The 21,437-nt window shown below is 36.0% G+C and overlaps 1 protein-coding gene across 2 annotated transcripts in view; it reads right to left on the reverse strand.

The window, feature by feature from the left end:
* The window catches only part of fndc3ba (fibronectin type III domain containing 3Ba), a 132,466-nt gene that overhangs the window by 14,691 nt on the left and 96,338 nt on the right, over positions 1-21,437 (reverse strand). For both annotated transcript variants that reach the window (XM_038292334.1, XM_038292335.1), the window contains 11 exons: positions 21,264-21,388; positions 19,162-19,336; positions 18,882-18,968; positions 16,382-16,517; positions 14,899-14,970; positions 14,192-14,310; positions 13,784-13,889; positions 8,956-9,128; positions 8,317-8,430; positions 7,019-7,168; positions 5,073-5,353 (listed from right to left, as the gene is read on the reverse strand). In XM_038292334.1, coding sequence (XP_038148262.1) covers positions 5,073-5,353; positions 7,019-7,168; positions 8,317-8,430; positions 8,956-9,128; positions 13,784-13,889; positions 14,192-14,310; positions 14,899-14,970; positions 16,382-16,517; positions 18,882-18,968; positions 19,162-19,336; positions 21,264-21,388 — 1,538 coding nt within the window. The remainder of the gene's footprint in view (positions 1-5,072; positions 5,354-7,018; positions 7,169-8,316; positions 8,431-8,955; positions 9,129-13,783; positions 13,890-14,191; positions 14,311-14,898; positions 14,971-16,381; positions 16,518-18,881; positions 18,969-19,161; positions 19,337-21,263; positions 21,389-21,437) is intronic.

Here is a 21,437-nt window from a genome sequence, read left to right on the forward strand (position 1 = left end):
AATATCTGTATTTTTCTCTTCTTTTTTATGCACTTCTTGTTACTGTGCACTATTTTATTTTTTTATATTTGTATCATGTTCAAAATAAATCTCATTTCATTGTTAGATATTGCACATGAGATACGTTAAATGAGTTAGATCTGATCTCCAGTCAAGGAAAACATTTTTTCAAAGAGAAATAGAAAACCAGATAATTTTGTAGACCTAATGAATTTTGTATTTTTTCAGACAATCAAGAACATTTTCAACATTACCTTAACATGTACTGATATTTGCATTTGACACCCTGTCAGTGTGATGCTACTTGCTTTGCAATACCTTAATGCAGCAATAATTGCATGAAAAGTCTGTGTAGAAAGCAACTGAAGCAGAAGACGATACATTTTATGACATTCAACAAAAAGCGCTTGATTTTACGAGCAGGAGCACAAAGTTTTCTGAAAGCTTTGCCAAAACAAGGTGAGCTGAAAATGCTGCGAAATTATCAAAGAATCACGTCAAAAAAGTCAGCAAACATGCTACAGTGGCATCAGCCTAGCCTTTAAGCAAAACAGCAGCTGTAGCTATATCTGTGCAGTCTGAAATATGTTCAGATACAAATAATAAAAAAATTCCTAATTTAGGCTTTTTATTGACAAAATATTGTAATGGGTTTCTTAATTAACCTTAATTAAAGCAGCATGTTAATGTGTACTACAGAAACATGGTGAAGATGCTGGTGAAGATTCTCAGTCATCCGGGTCACAGTCAGTCTAACTAAAGCGGAAAAATAAAACAATCAAACCACTGGACTTTTTTATCCAAGTTTAAAGACGTTTCGTTTCCCATCCAGGAAGCTGTCTCAATTCAAAATGTCTGGAGTAGCCTTTGACTTCCAGGCTTACAGAGTGGCACAAACAAAAGCCAAGAAAAAATGCAAATTGAACTGAAAGAACAGGTCCACCCCTTAGTAATGGGGAGTCGTTGAGGTTGTTGTTTGCCTACAATACCTGATACTGGCCTATGCCTCTGAAAAGGGAGTTGTTAGGTTGTTGTTGGCCTGGCTGACCAGGCGACATGTTTTGATCACTTGTATGGCGATGAGGTTTGAGATGATAGCGGGAAGGAATCAAGTGATTATTGCGTTTTACTTTTTTTTAAGAGCTGGAACCTTTTTTATTTTTCAATTTGCATGTTTTCTGAGCCATAACAAGGCTTTTGTTTGTGCCACTCTATAAGCCAAGGTGTCCGTTGTGAAAGCAGTATGATTCACTCCGCTCTGGCTTTGCACTGCCCACGGGCTGCTGAGAGGAGGATGGTTGCGCCGGCAGCGGTCCGCTCTTCTTGCAATCAAACACCGAGCAACTTTCTGCTCTGAAATTGTTTCCGTGCACGATGTATTGCACTGCGCACTATTGGCATCAGTCTTAATAAAGTGAAGCCACACTTTTGACCTGGGGGGCATTTTAAAGGGGTTCCACGATGCTCGCAACCAGTTCAAAACAGATACACAGGAACCCTGGCTGTAGGCGTGACCACCTATGTATTTTTCTTAGATGACGCAATCACATTAAGTGTTACAGCCAATCAACGAAACTTGGTACCGAAAGAAGAGGCATGTTTCGATACTCTGTAGAAACGAAGCATTTTGGTCGGTACCATAAAAGAACCGATGTTCGGTACCCAGCCCTATATAAGCCTGGAACTCAAATGCTACTCCAGATATTATGAATTTAGAAATCTTCCTGGATGGGAAAACAAAGTCCAGTGGTTTGTTTTTTACATTTTTTATTTTGTTGGAATTACTACAGAAACATATTTTAGGTCTATCAAGAAGAAAAAAAAGAGTGAGAATGCAACACTCTGAATGGGGGAACAAAATCACAACATAATATGTAGCCATGAACCACAGATAGAATACAGTGTATCATTTTAAGAAAGTTAGAAGCATGTAAGGCAACAAACATTTATTAATGATTTTAATCAAATGGAAAAATATATATTTTTAACGGCAAATGCCAAACCTTAATTCTCATAAACTTTGTGTTGGAGATAAATATGCTTCTAATCAAGTCATCTCTAATATAAACATATGTTAACTTTTAAAAAAGGAATACAAATAGATCCTGTTATTAGAGGGATGCAGCTGTTGCACATTAAAAGGTGGGGAAATATATGAACCCTGTGAGCTCTCAGAGTATCCACGGACCTATTTGTCTAATGGTGAGGTAAATTTTCTGTGAAGAGGCTTTCACCCATTACCAGCCTCCCATTACAACTTAATGCAGTCTCCAACATGAGACCTGAATGTGCTAACAATTTCTGGCCACTTTGCTTCCCTAAAGGAAAAATCTCCTTAGAAGAAAAATAAAGATAACTGATGGGAAATACGATATTTTTTGATGTGACAAAAGTTTTGCTGAGATGTGATCATCAATATTGTTTGCACGCATGTACTTTTATGGAAAAGAAAAACTCTTACCTTACGCGTATCTAAGAAAACAAAGACAGTGATTCACAGCTAATTAAACAGAACTGAGAAATAGATTTCCCTTCTTTTAAATCCTCTGTGGCTCGATTCCAAGAATCCCTGCCTCAATTCCTCATCCTTCGACTTGCAATGTCTGATCAGCTGATTAGCACCTCTGCTAGACGGCATCTACCTTCTGACATTTAATTGTTGATTTTTCATAACAGTAACCTTTCCCTGCAGCCAAGTCAAGTCAAAATGAGAAAGGCCAACATTTATTCATTCACTGGGCTGTTAAGCACAAGGATAAAGTGTGATGAAATGTTGTGAGTAAAAGGAAGAAACAAAGGACCTTTTAGATCAGAGTTTCTCAAAACTGAGGTTTAAATCTGGATAAAAAGCATAAAAACACTAGTGATGACCCATTTTTTAAATCCTCTAACTTATAATCAACAAAATAAATAAAATGATTTATTTGAATTCCTTCTGATTTTGAGCCTAGCATATTAATAATTTTAGGTGTACTAAAGGCAAACTCTGTTACTATAACTATTACTTTTTGCCTCCACAAATAAAGATTGTTTTGTTTTTGTTTTTTTTACATAAAATAGATAAAGTGCAAAAATATATACTTTATCATACCTTAAAACTGTTGGATTACATCGCACCCTAAACAGATGCAACATTACCTATACTTGAATAAAACTTTTTCTTTAAAATTAAAAGTGTCTTTCTTTATGATTTTAACTGTTAAATAAAAACAACCCTTGATTTATGGGGTTTAATCTAAATTAGTTCAACAGTGGTTAGAAAATTTTACCTGGAATTTATCTTGGGATTTGAATATTAACAAGTGTGCTCTTTGAAAACAAAACATCTTGAAATATATTTTATAAGTATTAAAAGGTCTTCTTATTGTGTATCTTGCACTTTCTAATTTAACAGCAATGTTCAGAGTGTTTGTTTTATTTCTTTTTTTTTTACACATTGTTGGCAAATTATTTACAGCCTTCTCTTCTCCAACATGATGTTAAAATTTCAAACAAGGTTTGCTTGGTGCTACGCAAATGGTGTCATGTTTTGAAATGACCCATTGGTAATTAGACATGTTATGTTTTATTTGTGGTTCAAATTAAGCATAATTGGATAAAAACAGAACTATTTGTCCGGCTTCATAACCTACAAACCTTGCTTCCACCATCATTACAAATATCTAGTGTTAATCCACTATTATTCCATGTTTCATGTATCCAATTTAAAAATACTGTTTATTTTTTAAGGATGTCCCATGCTAATATGGACTGTAAAAATTGTTTTCTTTAGGTTAGATTAGGTAATCAGTGTTTTAATTCCTTCATTTTTAATTGCATTCCTAATGAAATAACACAATCGTCTAAACCAGTGGTCTCCAACCCTGGTCCTCAAGATCTACTGTCCTACAGATTTTAAATGCATCCCTGCTTCAACACAGCTGAATCAAATGAATGGCTTGAAAAGGTAATCAATCATTTCATTCAGCTGTGTTGAAGCAGGGATGCATCTAAAATCTGTAGGACAGTAGATCTTGAGGACCAGGGTTGGAGACCACTGGTCTAAACAGTGGAGCTATTTGCTTGTCTCTGCTTAATAGGTGTAAATCTGATTGATAATGAAAGTCACTTGTAGTGTTTTATCCTGGAAAACCCTGATGTTTGATTGGGAAAATAAAAAAAAACAGAGCCTTAAATATAATAGGGTCAAAGGAGAGCCCCACAATAGTCAGAAAAACACGTATTGTGTTGCTTCACAAGGCCATACAAATAAAACATGAAGCAACTACAGACACTCGGTGTCTATAACAACTAGAGTTACCATTTAGGCCTCCAGAAAACAACTCACAGGTACACCACTCAGCCTGAAATAAACACATGCTCTGTGTTCAGGCTCAGCAGCAGCCCTTATGCAAGAGATAGGCGGTAAATGGGGACAAAAACAACCTCCGAGTAAAAACAGTGGGGTGTGTGATCATCCTGCCTCTTCGCTGTTCCCCACAACATTAGAGCATTTTTTCTTTAAAAATAAAATTGCAGTTCTAAGAACTGCCATCACAATCGTTTGTATGCATGTAATAACATCCAGGTGTAACAAGATGACCAATCTATTGATGCTTCCAAACTATTTTCCTTGCAACTGGCTTTAAACATTAAAAATATGGACAAAAAGGAAAAAAATCATGTAGTCGGGAAACTCAGGAGCAGTCGGCGTTGCCGCAGGTCCGTTAGAAGCAGGCACTCGCTCTAAAGCAGCAGTGGCCTCCCTCAGTAGCTCTGCCACTGTTTTGGTCATTGTGGTCATTCAGTATGTCCCGATAGTCAGATAGTCACTCAATTCAACCAGTTTCCCGCTGGCACACTTACAATGTAATACAGTGCCGATGTGCACAGCGCCCCATACCGAACAAGATGGGTAGCCCGGTCAGCAAGGACCTGAGGAAGAGCTCTGCTGCGCCCACCGCTCAGAATGATTTTTCGTTTTCGAGTTATGGACAGATTGTATATTAAAAACACATTGTGAACTTTCAAGTAACTCCTGAATGTGATCTCAAGACTATCCTGCTGTGTAATAATCAGCAAAAAATTGTTACCGGTATTCTGTGTTTGGCTTCAGGCCTGTGACAAGGTGGTTTGTCCCCGATTCCACAGTGGCAGTTTGGTCATCTACAGTGATGATGTAGGAAGTGATCTCCGAACCATTGCTGTTTGGCTTCTCCCACTTCAGGAGGAGGCAAGTAGATGATGAATAACCCGCATCCGAGGATGTTGGGAGGTCCTGGAGGGTTAATGTCGAGACCTGGTCAGGATGCGTCGCCGGGGTCCGGAAACTCACCCTGTCGCTGTATGGACCAGCGCCAGCCTGGTTCACTGCCTGAGGGAGACATAGAAGCATGGGAAGATGAAAGAGATGGACATCTATCAGGAACCCTTTGAGAGAGAAAGGGCTAATTATGGCATCGATAAGGAAAGTTATCAAAGGTTACATTTCAATTTTGCTACTACCATAGGTAAAGTACAAAAAACAAGAGGATAAAGTTTTAAGAAAAGCATAGCTTTAGAAATTAGCAGCTGAAGATGAATTACATTATCAAACAATCAGCTTTATTGTAACTATATTGCTGTATAATACATATTTATATTCGCCAGCAGTTTCCTTACACTGGTTTCTTATCTTCTAGTTGATATTCTTGAGCAATGTTTTCTTTTTTAAATGAACCATTGGACATGGTTGAAAATAGCACACCCTTTCTATTTTGATTGTTATTTAAGTTGTTATAAATGACAAAGTAACACCAACTCTAGAAATTTGGCAGAGATTGCAGAGATTAAGATTATCCACCCACATTAGAGGCACTAGGTATGCCTTTTCAGAAGTTTTTACATTTCTTGAGCTTTTAAATCATTTCTTGTCAATGTGTACCAATTAGATTATATTTTGTTTATATTTGCCAAACAAAATGGTAAATATTCGCGGCTTGGAAGGAAAAGATATGAGTTTTATTCACTTGTTCTCAAAATCTACAAATAAATAAAGAAATTTATATTTCAAATGGGAAAAATGGAAACGTTAGTGGTGCAATCCACCAAGCTGGGATTCTAAGAAAAGTGGCAGAAAAGATAAAAAAAAAAAAAAAAAAGCTTTTGTAAATATAATATGCCACAAGCTCAGTAGGGGACAGAGTTACTCTTCTGTAGTACAGTAGGTTATTTGCACTGATGAAACAAAATTGGAACTTTTGGGGCTTTTTGGAAGCTGAATACATAAATGATTGCTTTTAAAAATGGGTGAAAATTTTGCAAGCACTTAATGATAAAATTTTTAATAGTCTTTTTGAGCGTCAAACAAGAAAACAGATTTTAAAAAGAAAGGACTTGATGATATACCAATTATTCATTTCGTACATGTTCTGCTGTCAAAAAGGAGACATTTCATGTATGAGTTCTAACTGACATAAAGACAAAATTAGAATCTGCATGAGATAATGGGAATTAGAGTCTGTCATGATTCTTTCCAACAGGTCCAATTGAGAAACAGAGAGTGGAACAAGTTAGTGCGCAAAAACTGACACAGACATCATACGAGCTCCCAAGCAGTGATGCTGACTGCCGGCTGACCTTGTGTTGTCCCTTCATTATAAATGAGCCAATAAAGAAAGGAGCCATAAAACATGATGTTATTGGATTCAAAGCTTCAGAGGGTCGCTTCTGAGCAAGTCTGTGTGTATATGTGTGGGTTTTGAGCTTGTTAGATAAATACACACTCACCGGGATCAAGAGAGACAGAGAAACTGTGCTTATTTATGCGCCAGATTAAGAAATTGCAGTACAAATTGAATCAGTTATCATCTGTAGTCTCCTGTCTGTATTAGTGTGGGGCTTTGAAGCTCCTTTCATGCTGTGCAGGTTTCTGTAATTGTATCCAGACGAAGCCTCTGTGTTGCTCCCTCTATGATTTTGCATTTGCATTTGTCTCAGCCTCTTTGTATTTCTGTTGTGTGCCTAGATCCATTCAGGTGAAGCAGTCGTTTCCTGTTACCTGTAGCCTGCAGCAGTAATCTGTAGCAGGTGTCAGGTCTGACAGTTCACACTGTGCGGCGGAGCCACAGTAAATGAGCTCCATGGGTTCGTCCTCCTTCGCCCACTCCAGTCGATACTCTGAGATGTCCGTCCCTGAACCCTCAGGGCTCTGCAACACAGAGAAATACAGCTTAGGAACAAGGGTAACCCGACATTAACCTATTCAGATCTGACGTGTTTTATGAGTGGTTTCATTTTTCAAGTCAAATTAACCTTTTGCTTTTAAACACCAAAAGATATAAACAAAATGTTAGTGATTTCCAATTTAAAAAAACAGTGATAAACACTATTATTGTTTGTTTTCCAATTTCAGCAAGTGCATTTACTAAATAAATTAGCATATTCAAATTCACTTATTAGATAGATTCAAAAAGAAGGATTTATTTAAAGGTGCCTTCATGCAAACCAAAATTATCTAAGATCAATAAGGAGGGTTTGTGAGTACAGAGTTGTAAGGATGTCTATTCACTGTGAAGGATAGGAAATTATGAAATCATACTTTTTCCTTCCACTTAACTTTTCAAAATGGGCTTTACAAAGCATACTTCGACAGTTTTCTAACAATGCCATTTTGATTATTTTATTCCGCAACCTTTGATCTTGTTGATTTAGACTTGGAAACAGCACATAATAGCCTAATAACCATGTAAGTTAAGATCTCAGTTTGATATTTTTTCCTCACACAGTTGTGTAGAATTACAATTTCAGTGATTGAAAATAAAGGACTGTTGCAAACTAAGAAGAAACGATTAGTGTGCTTGTTCTTTAGAAACGAAATGGACCAATATTGGATAAAATAAGCCTTCTATGCCAAGTGAAAAGAGAAAAAAAAGAGTATAGACTGTATTAAACATAAGTTAAAAGGTAAAGAAAACATGATTTCATCATGTTTGGTTTCTATTTCGTTACTTCCACTTTGGGCTCAGTGAAGGTAGCCGCCCTACAACAATCTTGCACTTTTCCGTCTTTAAGGTGAGACAGAGAAAGGCTGATTATGATGGAAGCAGCTATAGATCATTCTTGATACATTTTTATGCACGGCAGCTTTATATACTTTTTTATATGAATCTAAGAAAACAGATAAAAATAGAAGCTGAAAGCAAAATTTATGATGATCCGAGAAATTAAAATACATTTTCAACCATCCTTTGAAATTTTATGGAAACTAATCCTTTGGTTGTTTCATTTCAGATTTCTGTTGCATACAAATCTGGTTTAGTCCATCTTAAACAGCTTATGTCTTAGTATTTTTCTCACCTCCCAGTTCAGCCTCACACAGGTGTTATTTATTAATGTGATGAGCGGCGCCCCACATTGACCAGGAGGTCCAGCTGCAGTTGTCGCCTCTGTCGGCTCAGAATACGGTCCAAACTATATGGATATGACAGCAGAAAGGATTTTGATGAACATTATGATCCATTATTGTAGTGTCTTTTATATTTTTTAGAAGCAAAATGGTAAAATGATTTCCATTTCAGGCATAAAAAATTTGACTGTTTAAAGCATTTTTGTCACCATTCCTAATCATTCCTGAAATTCACACTTATGTGAGACAAGCTTGGAAAAAAGCCCGACAATTCAAGACAAGTCTTTGCAAATGTCTATTAGCATGTGTGTACCAAATCTAATACCTGAACTGACGACAAAAAAGGCTTTGGGTTGTAAAGATGACAGATCTTAAAACTACTGTCAACACTAGCTCCTTATTTTGAATTACAAAAATAGATGATCAAATAGCTCATATTTTCTGATTATGAAGCTAATCACCGTCTTGTAATAATCCCTAGCATCCTGCCTTGGATACTGCATAGATATCAGAAAAAGTTCCATAAAATCAAGAATTGTAGTCCTTTTTTTTTCTTCTTAGCTCTTAACTTGAACAAGTAAAGTTCTCACCCCAGCCTCGTTGGCTGCCCTTAGTCGGAAGCTGTACGTCGCACCAGGTAGCAAACTAGCAACTGTACACTGAAGCTCCGGGCCTTGGTACACTTCTGCTGGCTTTGCTTCTCCCTCACTCATTTCCAGACTGTACATACACTTTTCACACACTCCCTCACAGGCTGGAGAATCTACAATAAAACAATAGGATGAAGCAGAGAAAACAAAGCATTTATCAATAATTAAATGACAACAATTAAAAACAAAATCCTTTATGGAAATACAAGTGAAACCTTTCAAAAATGTTTAAGGACCTTAAACTCATTTCCCTTTTTGTCAGGGTAAAACCAGAAACTAAATGTATTGTGATTTTACATGAAGGACCAATATAAAGAACTACATAATTGTGAAAATGAAACTCTGAAAAGTGGGATGTAGATTTTTATTCAGTCTTCTGTATTAACACTTTGAACTCTTTGAAGTCTCACATCTTTTGCAGTTTCCAATAGAATAATAATAGTAGAAAACTGTATTTGGCTCTCTTCATCTTCCTATCCATTATGACCAGCTTCTCCATAGTAGGATGGAGAGCCTTTTTTCACAATATGTGGTGTGCACTTACATTTTATGCCAAAAAAAAATAATTTCAGTACAAGGTTTTATAAGATGAGTTTTCATCAGAAAACAATCCTCCACATGTTTGTCATTATGTCCCCTATACTGTATGAAGTTGCAAATGACTGTGTAACATCTTTTGGGTTTCTTCTCTAAACTTTACTATAAAGTCCACAGGTCAGTTAAATAAAGCAGTTTTAAGAACCACAGAGTCAAATCCTCAACTCTGAATTGATCTAGGTCAGATACTCTGAGATTTTGGTTTTACAGCAGCTGGTGTGAAGTTGTTTAATCAACTCTGAGTAGGTTCATTTGGAGTCAAGGGCGTGCATAACAGCTATGAAAAGCCATCATGAATGACGAGTCACCGTGACAACAGGTAAGAGAAAGTCTGTCTATTTCACACCACTCACTGGTGAATATTTGAATATAAGCAAGTCATTTTTCCTTAAAATAAGTGCACTTGTTCTTGAATTAAGCTGGTAAGCGTGAAAACAATAATCTCTTATTTCAGGTGCATAATGTATTCTTATTTTAAGGGTAAAAATCTAATTCAATTGGCATATCCTCTTATTAACCTACTCAAATTAGCAGTAAATACAAATATTTTAAGACATTTCTACTTATTTTTAGATAATTTTTGCTGTGAATATTTTTATTGCAGAATTAAAGCAAATATTCAAGAACGTATTCAAAAGACAGAGCAACAGTGCTATGCCTGTTAAGTAGAGGGAGATGGTGCAGGACGAAATTGCTGCTCGAGTTAATGCACAAGTTTATATGGAGTTTGTCATTTTGATATTTACCTAAAAAGTGCATCCTCTCCGTTTTTCTATTTGTAGATCAGTAAAATAGGATTCTTTCTGGTCAAAATCACAATCTTAGTCAGAATTGTAGTATTACATTTTCTAAATAACATTTTTGTCAGCAGAAACTGAAAACTGAATGTCAAAAAACAACAATACACAAGTAAGAATTAAGTTTCAGATACCTAGAAATGTTTACACATTTTAAGCAGCAGTTTTGACAATTATCAGCTTAGGTCAATATGTATGTCTGATATGGGAAATACACTTTCCTTTAGATGTCTGCTTAAAATTTCAAAGGAACAAATTTCTAAACATGCAAAATGTGTATTTTAAATATGAAAAATGTAATTTTTTTAAAAATTTAAAGGAATAGTACACCCAAAACATGATTAGCCTTCATTTTCTACTCACCCCCATGCTGAACTACACTCTGGAGTACTTTTTTGATATCTCAAATGCATCTGGAGATCTGGGAGGCTTCTTGCTGTCTGCTGACATTCAAATAATGGAGGTCTATGGTGCCCGAGACAGAAAGGTCCATAAAAGTCCACAAAAACGTGTCAATATTCCTCCATACTGCTCGTCCAATGTATTCCAAGTGTCCTGAGTGGGTAGCATCCAGAATTTACTCGAAACGAAGTCATTTATTTTTGGAGGCCTTCAAGAAAGGCCTCAAGACATTTTTATTTAAAAAAGCCTATGAACATTAGTTAGTATTTTATCTGTGTGGTTTTATGGTTATTTTACTGTTTTGTTTTTACTACGTATGTTATTTTACTGTAATGTCTCATTTTAACTATGTATACCGTTTTTATTATACGGTTTTGTTTTAACTATGAATTTTGTAGCACTTTGAGATTTTTTTAAATGTAAAGTGCAATACAAATAAAATGTATTATTATTATTATTATTATTTAGAATGTTTTTAGAGCATAAACAGTAGTGTATAGGATTTCCTGAAAGCGTGCACCAGCGCATTCAGGACGCTACGGAAGCCGGCAGACCAAACCAGATGAAAGTGCGCATTCAGCGTCTGCTCTGCTGATAATGCAAGCGTAGAAGAAGAAATGTGCTGTTTACCTGTGCAAACAAAGAAACAACGAAAGAAAAATGTCTGAGGACTTCAGTGTTGAGGAAGAGCAGGAGTTCTTTGCCGAGCTGAATGCGCACTTTCGTCTGGTTTGGTCTGCCGCGGTTTCCGTAGACTCGTGAACGCGCTTTTAGGAAATACTATAAACTACTGTTTATGCTCTAAAAACATTCTAAATGACTTCGTTTCGAGTAAATTCTGGATGCTACCCACTCAGGACACTTGGAATACATTGGACGAGCAGCATGGAGGAATATTGACACGTTTTTGTGGACTTTTATGGACCTTTCTGTCTCGGGCACAATAGACCTCCATTATTTGAATGTCAGCAGACAGCAAGAGGCCTCCCAGATCTCCAGATGCATTTGAGATATCAAAAAAGTACTCCAGAGTGTTGTTCAGCATGGGGGTGAGTAGAAAATGAAGCCTAATCATGTTTTGGGTGTACTATTCCTTTAATTTTGACTAGGAAGAAATGTATTTCAGATGTCAGAAAAATATATTCCATCAAACTAATAAATATTAAAGTTGCCTGCCATAGCCTGCTTTATTCAAAATAACATTACAGGGGGAAACTAGTTTATTGTTTGAATGGTAATGTTTCATTGTATTATATTTCGGTGTAATCCCAGAGGAGAAGAGCATCTCTCAGCATGTAAAGGTTTTTTTAAACAGGTAGGACCATCTCATGTATCATCTCATGGGGTTCCTCCTCATTTTGATCATGTCTTCCATTACAAAGTAATACTAATAGGTGTGTTTGACTGTGCAGTTTTTTGTTTTTCTATATGATGTTGTTTTCCCACATCATTATTCTTTCACTGATATCAAGTTTTGTTATTTGACCGTGTAATGCTGCAAATGTGAGGATGGGTAAGGTCTGGATGTATGTGATGGATTGTCAGGTGAAACGGTAGCTCCCATAAAGATAACCTTCTGAATATGAAAGATAACTTTCTAAATATGTTTATTTTCTGTGAATAACTTTCACTCCATTAATTGGATCCTCGTCCAAAGGATAAACTAGTTGTGTTTTAAACATCTAATTTAGAGTTAGACAAACTTTATTGTCATTTTGAAAAAACATCTAATGGAAATACCATTTTTTGTTATTTTTCATGCAGAACTACCAAAGAACTATCCTGACTGAATACAGGAAATTGAACAGTGTGATTGGCTTTAGTGAGGGTGGAGACAGAGGACATTGAGTTTATTGAAGAAACCTGCTCCTGGCCAGATTAGCTTTAGGCAAATGTTTCTATGGTAACAGAGACAGTGGTTAAAAAAAAGGTTTTTTGTGAAACGGAAAATTCAGATTTTCCCTAATTACATGGTTGTGAAACTTGGAGTTTTCATTAAGCCTGCTTCATGAAGCGGACCTCAGATATGTTGAATGCACAATTAATAATTGTAGTTATGTTTTGAATGATGAATTCATGACTTTTTTAAATGTTACTTTTTTCGTTAAACTTCTAAACCACCTATTTTTCTGATCAATCTGATGTGTTCCTTAAACATCTTCACCGCAGAAACAGAACCGCTGTGATTACACTGACAGGTTTCCTTATTAGTTGACCTCTGAGGGCAATTATTAAACTTTTTTCTATTTCAGTGGTATTGGATTATATGGGTATGAATATCGGGAGCTATCACAGATTTTCACCTTCGAATTCATATCAGACATTTGTAAAACAACTTTCTAACTTTGTATTTGCAAAAACAAATTATAAAAAAAGTAAGAGGGATGTGGATAAATTTATTGCAACACACTGTGTTAAGTTTTTAATTGAACACTCATTGGGTCAGTCAAGGCTTATGATTGGCTGAATAAATTTTAGATAACATCTGACTTAGAGATCTGCACTTTAGTTTAGCTACCATCTGCTTCAGTTTGGTTGCAGAGGTATGAAAGCAGCCAATGAGGACACAGGGGAAAACCCTTTGAAGTGCATTATGTCTGACCTTCAACTCTGCCAGTAATTGAAGCAGCGCTGCTGTATCTGAACTGATTAGGGATGTGCCCAGCTGTATCAGACTGGTTAGAAAAAAAAACCTCTCAGCACAGCACAGTGCAAATCTCTTAGGCTGCCAAGAAATAACAGTACTAATCTGCAATAATTGGCCAGCATTAAAGAGTTAGTCTAGATATAAGGGGATGTTAGGCATTTAATAGGTAAAATAGGATCTCAGGGTAAAAGGGGTTGACTTAGTTCCTATTAGAGCTGGCCAGCAAAATATAATCGGCAGCCAGAAAGCAATTTCACTGCTCTGTGGAAAGAGTAAATAAGGGTAAATAAGGCTAAACAGAGCATACGTGTATGTTTGGACTCACCCCATTCTAACTGGACTTCCTTGTGTTTGGCTTTCCCAACAATCCGCGGCGGCTTACAGGGTCCGGGTGGGACACTTAATGTATGAACTGGAACACTAACGGTGCACTGCCAGAGCAAAGGAGAAATTACATTTTAAGAGTAAAAGAATAACTATTTATATCACCTGGAATTATTAAAAATATTTTTCCCCATATTATTGCAAAGATGGTAATAAATGAGCTGCCTCTGTGTATTTTAGCATAATGTAACCAAAATAACCCAAAACTGTATTTTTTACATCAAGCTGAACTTTAAATTTTACAGGCTCGGGCCTCCACTGGGCTTAAAACAGCTTTTCTGAGATCCAGTAAAACTCTAAATCCAAAGTTCATGATTCACTACAGTAAATTGCTGTCTGTGTGACTTACTGGGCTGTGTCCCCCGGTGGTGATGCTACATACACGTAGGCGGTAAACGGTTCCTGGTGTCAGCCGCTCACACACGCATTCTGTGGCGGGGCCACTGTACGCCACTTCCCACTGGCTTGCTGCAAAACATCAAATTCACGCCGCATGCATAATTACGACACTTGTCACATTCATGTGGAAGATTGCACACAATCAATCTCTGGGCTGTTTTTTATCTATCTTTGTCATCAGCCTATTTATACTGTCCCAACATCCCATTAGGAAGTTTATATTTGCACAATGTTTCTTTGTTTTTGTTGTTTTATTGAATTATGGGAGGAAAGTGCTCTCTCTAAAATGCCAAAAATCAACAAAAACATCTTTTTATTACCAGGAATTGAACAATACAATCACATCATCACTGATCAGTCTTCTTTCAATTATTGTATTATAAATATATAGTTATGATTAAAACTCATTTATTTCTTAATCATGATGTATGAATTTTTCCTTTTGCATTTGAAACGGACATGGTAGTAATATAAATTTAATATTACCTGTTCCAGGATGCTAACGTCCTGTTTTGCTGATTAAATTATGTTAAAATTATTAACATATTATTATTAACATATTTAATAAGTGGATTTAAATAAAAGACATCAAAAGTAAAAAAAAATCTAGAAACATGTATGCTGACTATGGAGGGTTTTCTCATGTACTGCATTTACCTTCGGAGCATCCTTCAGAAATCTCTAGGAGATAAGTGAGAGCCTCTGAACCCCCATTGTCCAAGGGTGGATCTGTAGGGGAAATTGATAAACCTTTTTTATGTTTAGGGTAATCATTTTTTTAATGAAATTTCCTTGATGAAATATTAATTACAATGATATCGGGGAAAAAATGTGCGGTAGAGTCGAAATGACATATAATGCATAGTCCTGTTAGGCGAAGGACACGAAAACATAACAGATGAGAAAAAAAAACAATAGCTCTGTTTGCCACATAGAATCATATTTTTAAACTAAGAAAACCAAGCACAATTGAAGTTTTTAAAATCATGTTCACATTTCCAATGTTTTTTCTAAGCAGATAATTAGTATTTTGATTTAAGGTATGTCCCTCCTAAACTACATTGCACAGCCACATATGTATGATTGAATGTTATCTGGAACTTGAGTTACCTGCTTAATGCAGACAAAAGGGGATTTTCTTTAAGGTACGTGGTGAGCTAATGATGGGGTGAAGTTAAAGAAAAAGAGAAAAAGGGTGGTCTTCACTTTGTTCGGCAAAAAAGAATTTATGGCCCAGGATTATTAGGCAATTACAGTCATAAATTCAAGAGAAGGAACAAATCAAGGCTGAGGGGCAACAACACAATGCAGCTAATGTCAGGAGATGACAGAGAGCTGTAGCAAAGTCTGCAGCATAAAGTTTGTCAACTTAGACAAGGGGTTATCTTATTGCTGAAAAGTGGGAGTTCCTGCTGCTTCCAATTACTGCTGCGTTGTTGAACACAAGCATCGCCGTGCTGGCTAATGTAAAGCCATAGTGACAGTTATCGGGGCAGAAGGAAAGTGCTGACAAGCAACCACTCTCAGACAACAATCCCCCTGGTTTATTTCTCTTACTGAACAAATTACCAAATAAATCAGAGGCTTGTGACCTCACAGTCAAGGTTGAGACTGTGCCATGAGTACTTTCTCCTTGAGCCGCACTATGTTATGCATTAAGGCAGAGTTTGCTTTTTGTTCCTTCAAACTTTACAATTAAAAATGAAAAGTTAAAAAAATTGATGATGTGCTTTTTAAAGAAATATGTTATAACTTCAGACTGCCTTTTTAACCTAGAACAGCTCTGCTAAAACCACATTATCCCACATATTGATTCAAAGATATTATATGAAATCATATTTAGCATAATTCCAGACAGTTTTGTTTGTAATGTTTAAAATAAATAGGTATCTACTGCAAAACTTTAATAAATAAATATTTTGGACATATAAATGTTCAAAATATAGAACATTTATGTTGAATATAGAATTATAGAACACTTCTATATGCTAATTAATAATCCAGATTATTACAACTGACAAAAAGTCAAAAAAGAGATAATTTTTCTAAATAAATAATTACAGAAACTTTCTGTCAAACAGGTGCCGTTTTATAACTTAAAATATACATCTAACAGTAATGAAATGGTTTCAAATATTACCCCACGTGACAGTAAAGCCATAGGGTGTAACTCCGGTGACTCTGGGTGTCGACGGAGGGCCAGGTTTGTCTGGATTGGTGGTGCACACCAACACTTCACTGGGGCTGCTTTTACCTTCCACATTTGACGCAATCAGCTGCAACGAGAGCAACAGAGAGAGCAGAGAGTTAAACACTGGCAACAAGAGTGGCAACAAGGTAGGAGACAATAAATAAGGATAGAAAACAAGGAAAGCAGGTTGGGGTGGGGGGGTTAAATGCTGAGGTGAATCTATAAAAAGGTAAAAAAAAAAAAGCACTTGTGAAAAATAAGGGTCATTATAATTTGCTTCTTTCTCCTGTGCTTCACCGTCTTTATCTTCTTTGAAATACCCTTTCCAATGGACAATCAATTTCCTTTGTTCCAACACATTCACACAGGATGGGAAGAACAAAAAGATCTCCAAACGGCCTCTTTGCACGTGATCACGTCTCACTGCATCATCAGACACCTTGTCTCCCCGTTTGCATGGAGGCACATTGGGAAGTTTTATTGTGATTGCACCATAAAGGACATGCAAATGCACTTAAAGAGACATGTTATTGGTACAATATGTTTCAGAATGTCCTCACATTACGGACAGATTTCATCAAGGCTTTTAGTAAACTTGATAAATAGCTGCTGAATTGTCTCGTTTCCCCTTTATAAATTGACGGCAATCTAATGGTGGCAAAATGTCAAAGTCTGTCATGGATTGATGGATGTTGAGTCACACTGAATGACAACTAAATGCACCACTGCTTTTGGAATGATTATTTATTCTATGAGAATCAAAAGACTAGTGGGAATACATTTGATCATGTAAGAACACTCATAGTTAACTCCATGTATCATTAACACAGGACCTTAGAGATGCATTTCTTTTCAACGGGTGCAATTAGGTGATTATTCAGAAGCAAAACATTGTGGTATGAAATAATAAATTCATAGTTAAAAGACTAGAGCAGCGTTGTGCATGAATGCATTCAATGAACAGCGTTCAATGAATACGTTCATATTTTTAGTGAACAGTTAAATGAACGGATCAGTTTTGAAGTTATGAACGTGAATGAGATTCTGAGAAGAATGAGCAACAGACACAGCTCACGTTTACGTTCAGTTGATAACACCTTTCATTGGATAACGTCAGGTTTAACGGCACTTATTACAGCAAACAGAATGACAGACCAGCATGCCTACTGCTAGTACTATTCTGCGCATTTTAGACTTATTGACTGGTATTTTTGATGCATGTTATGTGCAAAATGTTCCCATCGGGACTTAACAAGTCTGTACGTCCACCGCTTCCACTTCAAATTTAAAGCAACACATCGAGTAAAAGCATCCAAGCTATCTTTGGAAAAATCTGCTACTGAATGAGGAACGAAAGAAATACAATTTTTGATACAGATCTTTTCAGCAGCACTTGCATGTACCTGTATGTTTCTGAAGTTCTGTGTAATTGGGCTAAATAAAGGCTTCACTGCTCATACAGTATACACTGACTGCATCCAGTATTTTCCATTTATCTCTATATATTATGATCACACATTTAAAGGGTGAAATGTGAGGTTTTATTTGTAGGATTGTTGCTAAATTTACCAAATGAACTTTTCTAGGTGTGTGAAATTTTCTGTGATAATTTTTTGAAAAAGTGAACAATGAACTTGAGCTAGATTGTTTTCATCTATGTGAACTGAACCTTTTTTACTTATGAACTGGCACAACATTGCCTACAAGATTGCACTAGCTGACTTCTGTAAAAAAGCTTAATGTTTTAATGAGACAAACATTGAGTTAAGCTTAGCACAATGACAAGAATATTGATTAGACAGGTGAAAGTGATGCTCTTAATTAAAAAAATCACTGTGTCAGCAATATGCTACGGGACTATTTTGCTGTTATTGCCATCTGTGCTTTGCCCAATATGGATTAAATAATCTAGGAGGATCACAATGAAACTTTTCAGTTTCATTCTAAACAGCAGCTTAATGACTGAATTATAATTTAACTGAATGTAGCAGCAGGAATTAATGCCAAACACAACTATATTAACAATTTATAGACTTTTGAGTGGGATTGCAATGCATTAAACATTGTGCAAAGGCAAAGCTACTCTTTAAACAGCTAAAAGCATTAATACCTGTGCCACAATTTGACAACCAATTCATCTAAAACAGGTAAATATATTGAAAGATGTCCTATTTATGACTTTAAGTAAAGCTCCTTTAAAGGTAATTTAGCGCTTTACTTTCTCCATCTGAGCAGGAAATTGTCTTGTAGACTTAGGTTGAAAAAACCTATAACTTTAGTGAACACATCCAAGAAGCAGGCTCTTCTTTAGTCACAAACAACAGAACATTACCACAATCGGATGTAAACAAGAAACATTAATTGAAAAACACAATCTACAATCCACAAATATTACTGAAACATATGCAGACTCATACAGTACATACATTTTGATTATGTTTTTACTTACCCTGAATTTATACTGTGTACTTCTCTTCAGGCCTTGTACAGTACAAGTCAAGTTTTCTCCAGTGTACTTTGGATAAAAATCTGTTCCCTGTAGAAAATACACTGTGATTAATTATCCGTGCAATTAATATTTCACATATTAAACCTTCTTAAAATCTATACTTTTCTAAATATCTCCCCTTTGTTTCATCCTATCCAAACAGAAGCTCAAAGCCTTTAGATAGTTTAGTCAAAAAATATGAAAACAAAAACTAGTTTTTAAAACCAATATATATACTCACGGTGTTGTCTTCCTGGATCTCGAGTGTGTATTTAAGCTGCTCTTCAGTGGAGCTGCCCTCAGGACGCACCCACTCCAGGGTCACCCAGGAGACCCCCGCTCTTACCAGCCGTGGAGCGAGGGGCAGGGAAGGCTGAGTCCCTGTAGTGTAGAACACCACCTCTGTACTGAAACCGCTGTAAAAAACAAAAACAAAAAAATAGTCTTTTAATTCAGAAATTAGAAGAAAACAACTCGACTTGGGCAAACTGAAAAAATGGCAAGGAATCAGTAAATAAGGGGAAATTAGATTGTTTTAATTCAAATATCCGAGTTGCAGGAGAAGATACTGGGATACAATGGAGTATTAGAGCTAGGCTAGGGTTTTTCTTTTTTCTTTTAGAATAAAGTTGTAATATGAGAATAAAGTAATACAATTACAAGAATAAAGTTATCATACCACAACCCGTTACAGAAAGAAAGCTTTGAGCACTGACCAGCACAGGAAGGTCGACCAGCTCCACCAAACAGAAACCTGAATCCACTTTGACATCCTGCCCAATTTGAAGCTGGTCTGCTACAAGACTTCCTTATTTGTCAAACCAATTTCAAAGTATAACTTTACATGATGCTCGACATTCTTCATTTGAGGGAAGAAAGTGCTTCTTGTGAGAGCTTTCATAAAATACAACTTTATTCTGGTAACATTAGGACTTGATTCTAATAATATTAGGACTTTATTCCCATAACGTTGCAACTTTATTCTTGTAATTTTATAACTTTATTCTCGTAATGTTGCAACTTTATTCTTGTAATTTTATAACTTTATTCCCGTAATATTGCAACTTTATTCTCATCATGTTACGACTTTATGCTTGTATTTTTATGACTTTATTCTTGTATTTTTATAACTTTATTCTTGTAATTTTATGACCTTACTCTTGTAATGTTACAACTTTATTCTCATAATTTTATGACTTTATTTTCATAATGTTGCGACTTTAAACTTGTGATGTAACAACTTTATTCTTGTAATTTTATGACTTTATTTTCATAATGTTACGACTTAATTCTCAAATAAAAAAATTTAAAAAGCCTGGCCCTAATACTACATTGTAATTGACAACAATCTATTTGTTATATTTATATAACACACATCAGCTTCACATCTGAAAGCTCTAGTAAATAGAGAAAACTGAGGGCTGTACCCTCTAATTCTCTCATGCTCTAATATATGCTAGATCTGCAATAGGCTTATCTTTCTTGATGAGAAAAGACCTACAGATTTTGACCTATTAGAATTTGTCCATATGATAATAAAAGAACGGCTTTACAAATATGTTTTCTCCCCTTCCTGCTGGGAATGGTCGTCAGCGTTTTATATTAGCAGAGCAGATGTTGCTGCTGTGTGTGTGGGAGAGAGAGGAAATAATGACAGTGCTAACCTTTTAAACTCCCTTTCAGACTTAAAGGTACATTCATTATATTTTATAGCATGATTAGCACAACTAGAATGACTAACATCTAGCTCCCCCCCACTCGTTCACCACAAGCATGTCAAAGCATTTTGTCTTCTGGTAAAAAGCTAAATCTCTGTGCTTGATTTCAACATTTAAATGATTATCAAAATAGTGACTTTAAAACTTTGTCTCTGAGTATCAGATATGAATGGTGTAATCTCTGTTGGGTAAATGTCAGATTTGAACTATTTTAATTGTAGAGTTATAATGATTTTATAAAGAGTAATACAAATACACTTAGATTCACCCTGGGTAGAGTGAAAGCACTAATTTAGTTAGATTTTAGTGTTTGTGCAAAGAGACATTCCAAAAAGGCTTTTTCTTTTTGCTGGTACCTTTAAGCCAGCTGAACAGCAGTGAAAGCAACTAATCAAGGAGAATCCAACACTCTTATTTGAATCCCACCAGAATTTTAGAATCTAATTAAAGGGATTTTAGAAAATATGATGAATAATTGAATCAATATTAGCATAATTAATACTGGTAATACACCAGTGGTATGTCTTCTAGAATAGTCTAATAATTTGTGAATGGATGCAAATTTTCTTGCCAATGTATTTAGTCTGTAACATATATCTACGTATTCAGTGACAGGGGACGGTACCTTGTGCCAATGTCGTTATTTGCAGCCAATCTGAATGTGTATCCACAGGCGGGCTGCAGCCGTGTCAGCTTGTAGTGTCTCTGGTTCCCAAAGTAGCAGTCTCGGAAAACACTGTTCCTCTTTCCCTGCAGAGGAAGAAAATTGACAAAAACAAAATGGGAAAATAAGGCTATT

The sequence above is a fragment of the Cyprinodon tularosa genome, unplaced genomic scaffold (genome assembly GCF_016077235.1).
Source record: "Cyprinodon tularosa strain WSP-4 unplaced genomic scaffold, ASM1607723v1 ctg310, whole genome shotgun sequence".
NCBI lineage: Eukaryota > Metazoa > Chordata > Actinopteri > Cyprinodontiformes > Cyprinodontidae > Cyprinodon > Cyprinodon tularosa.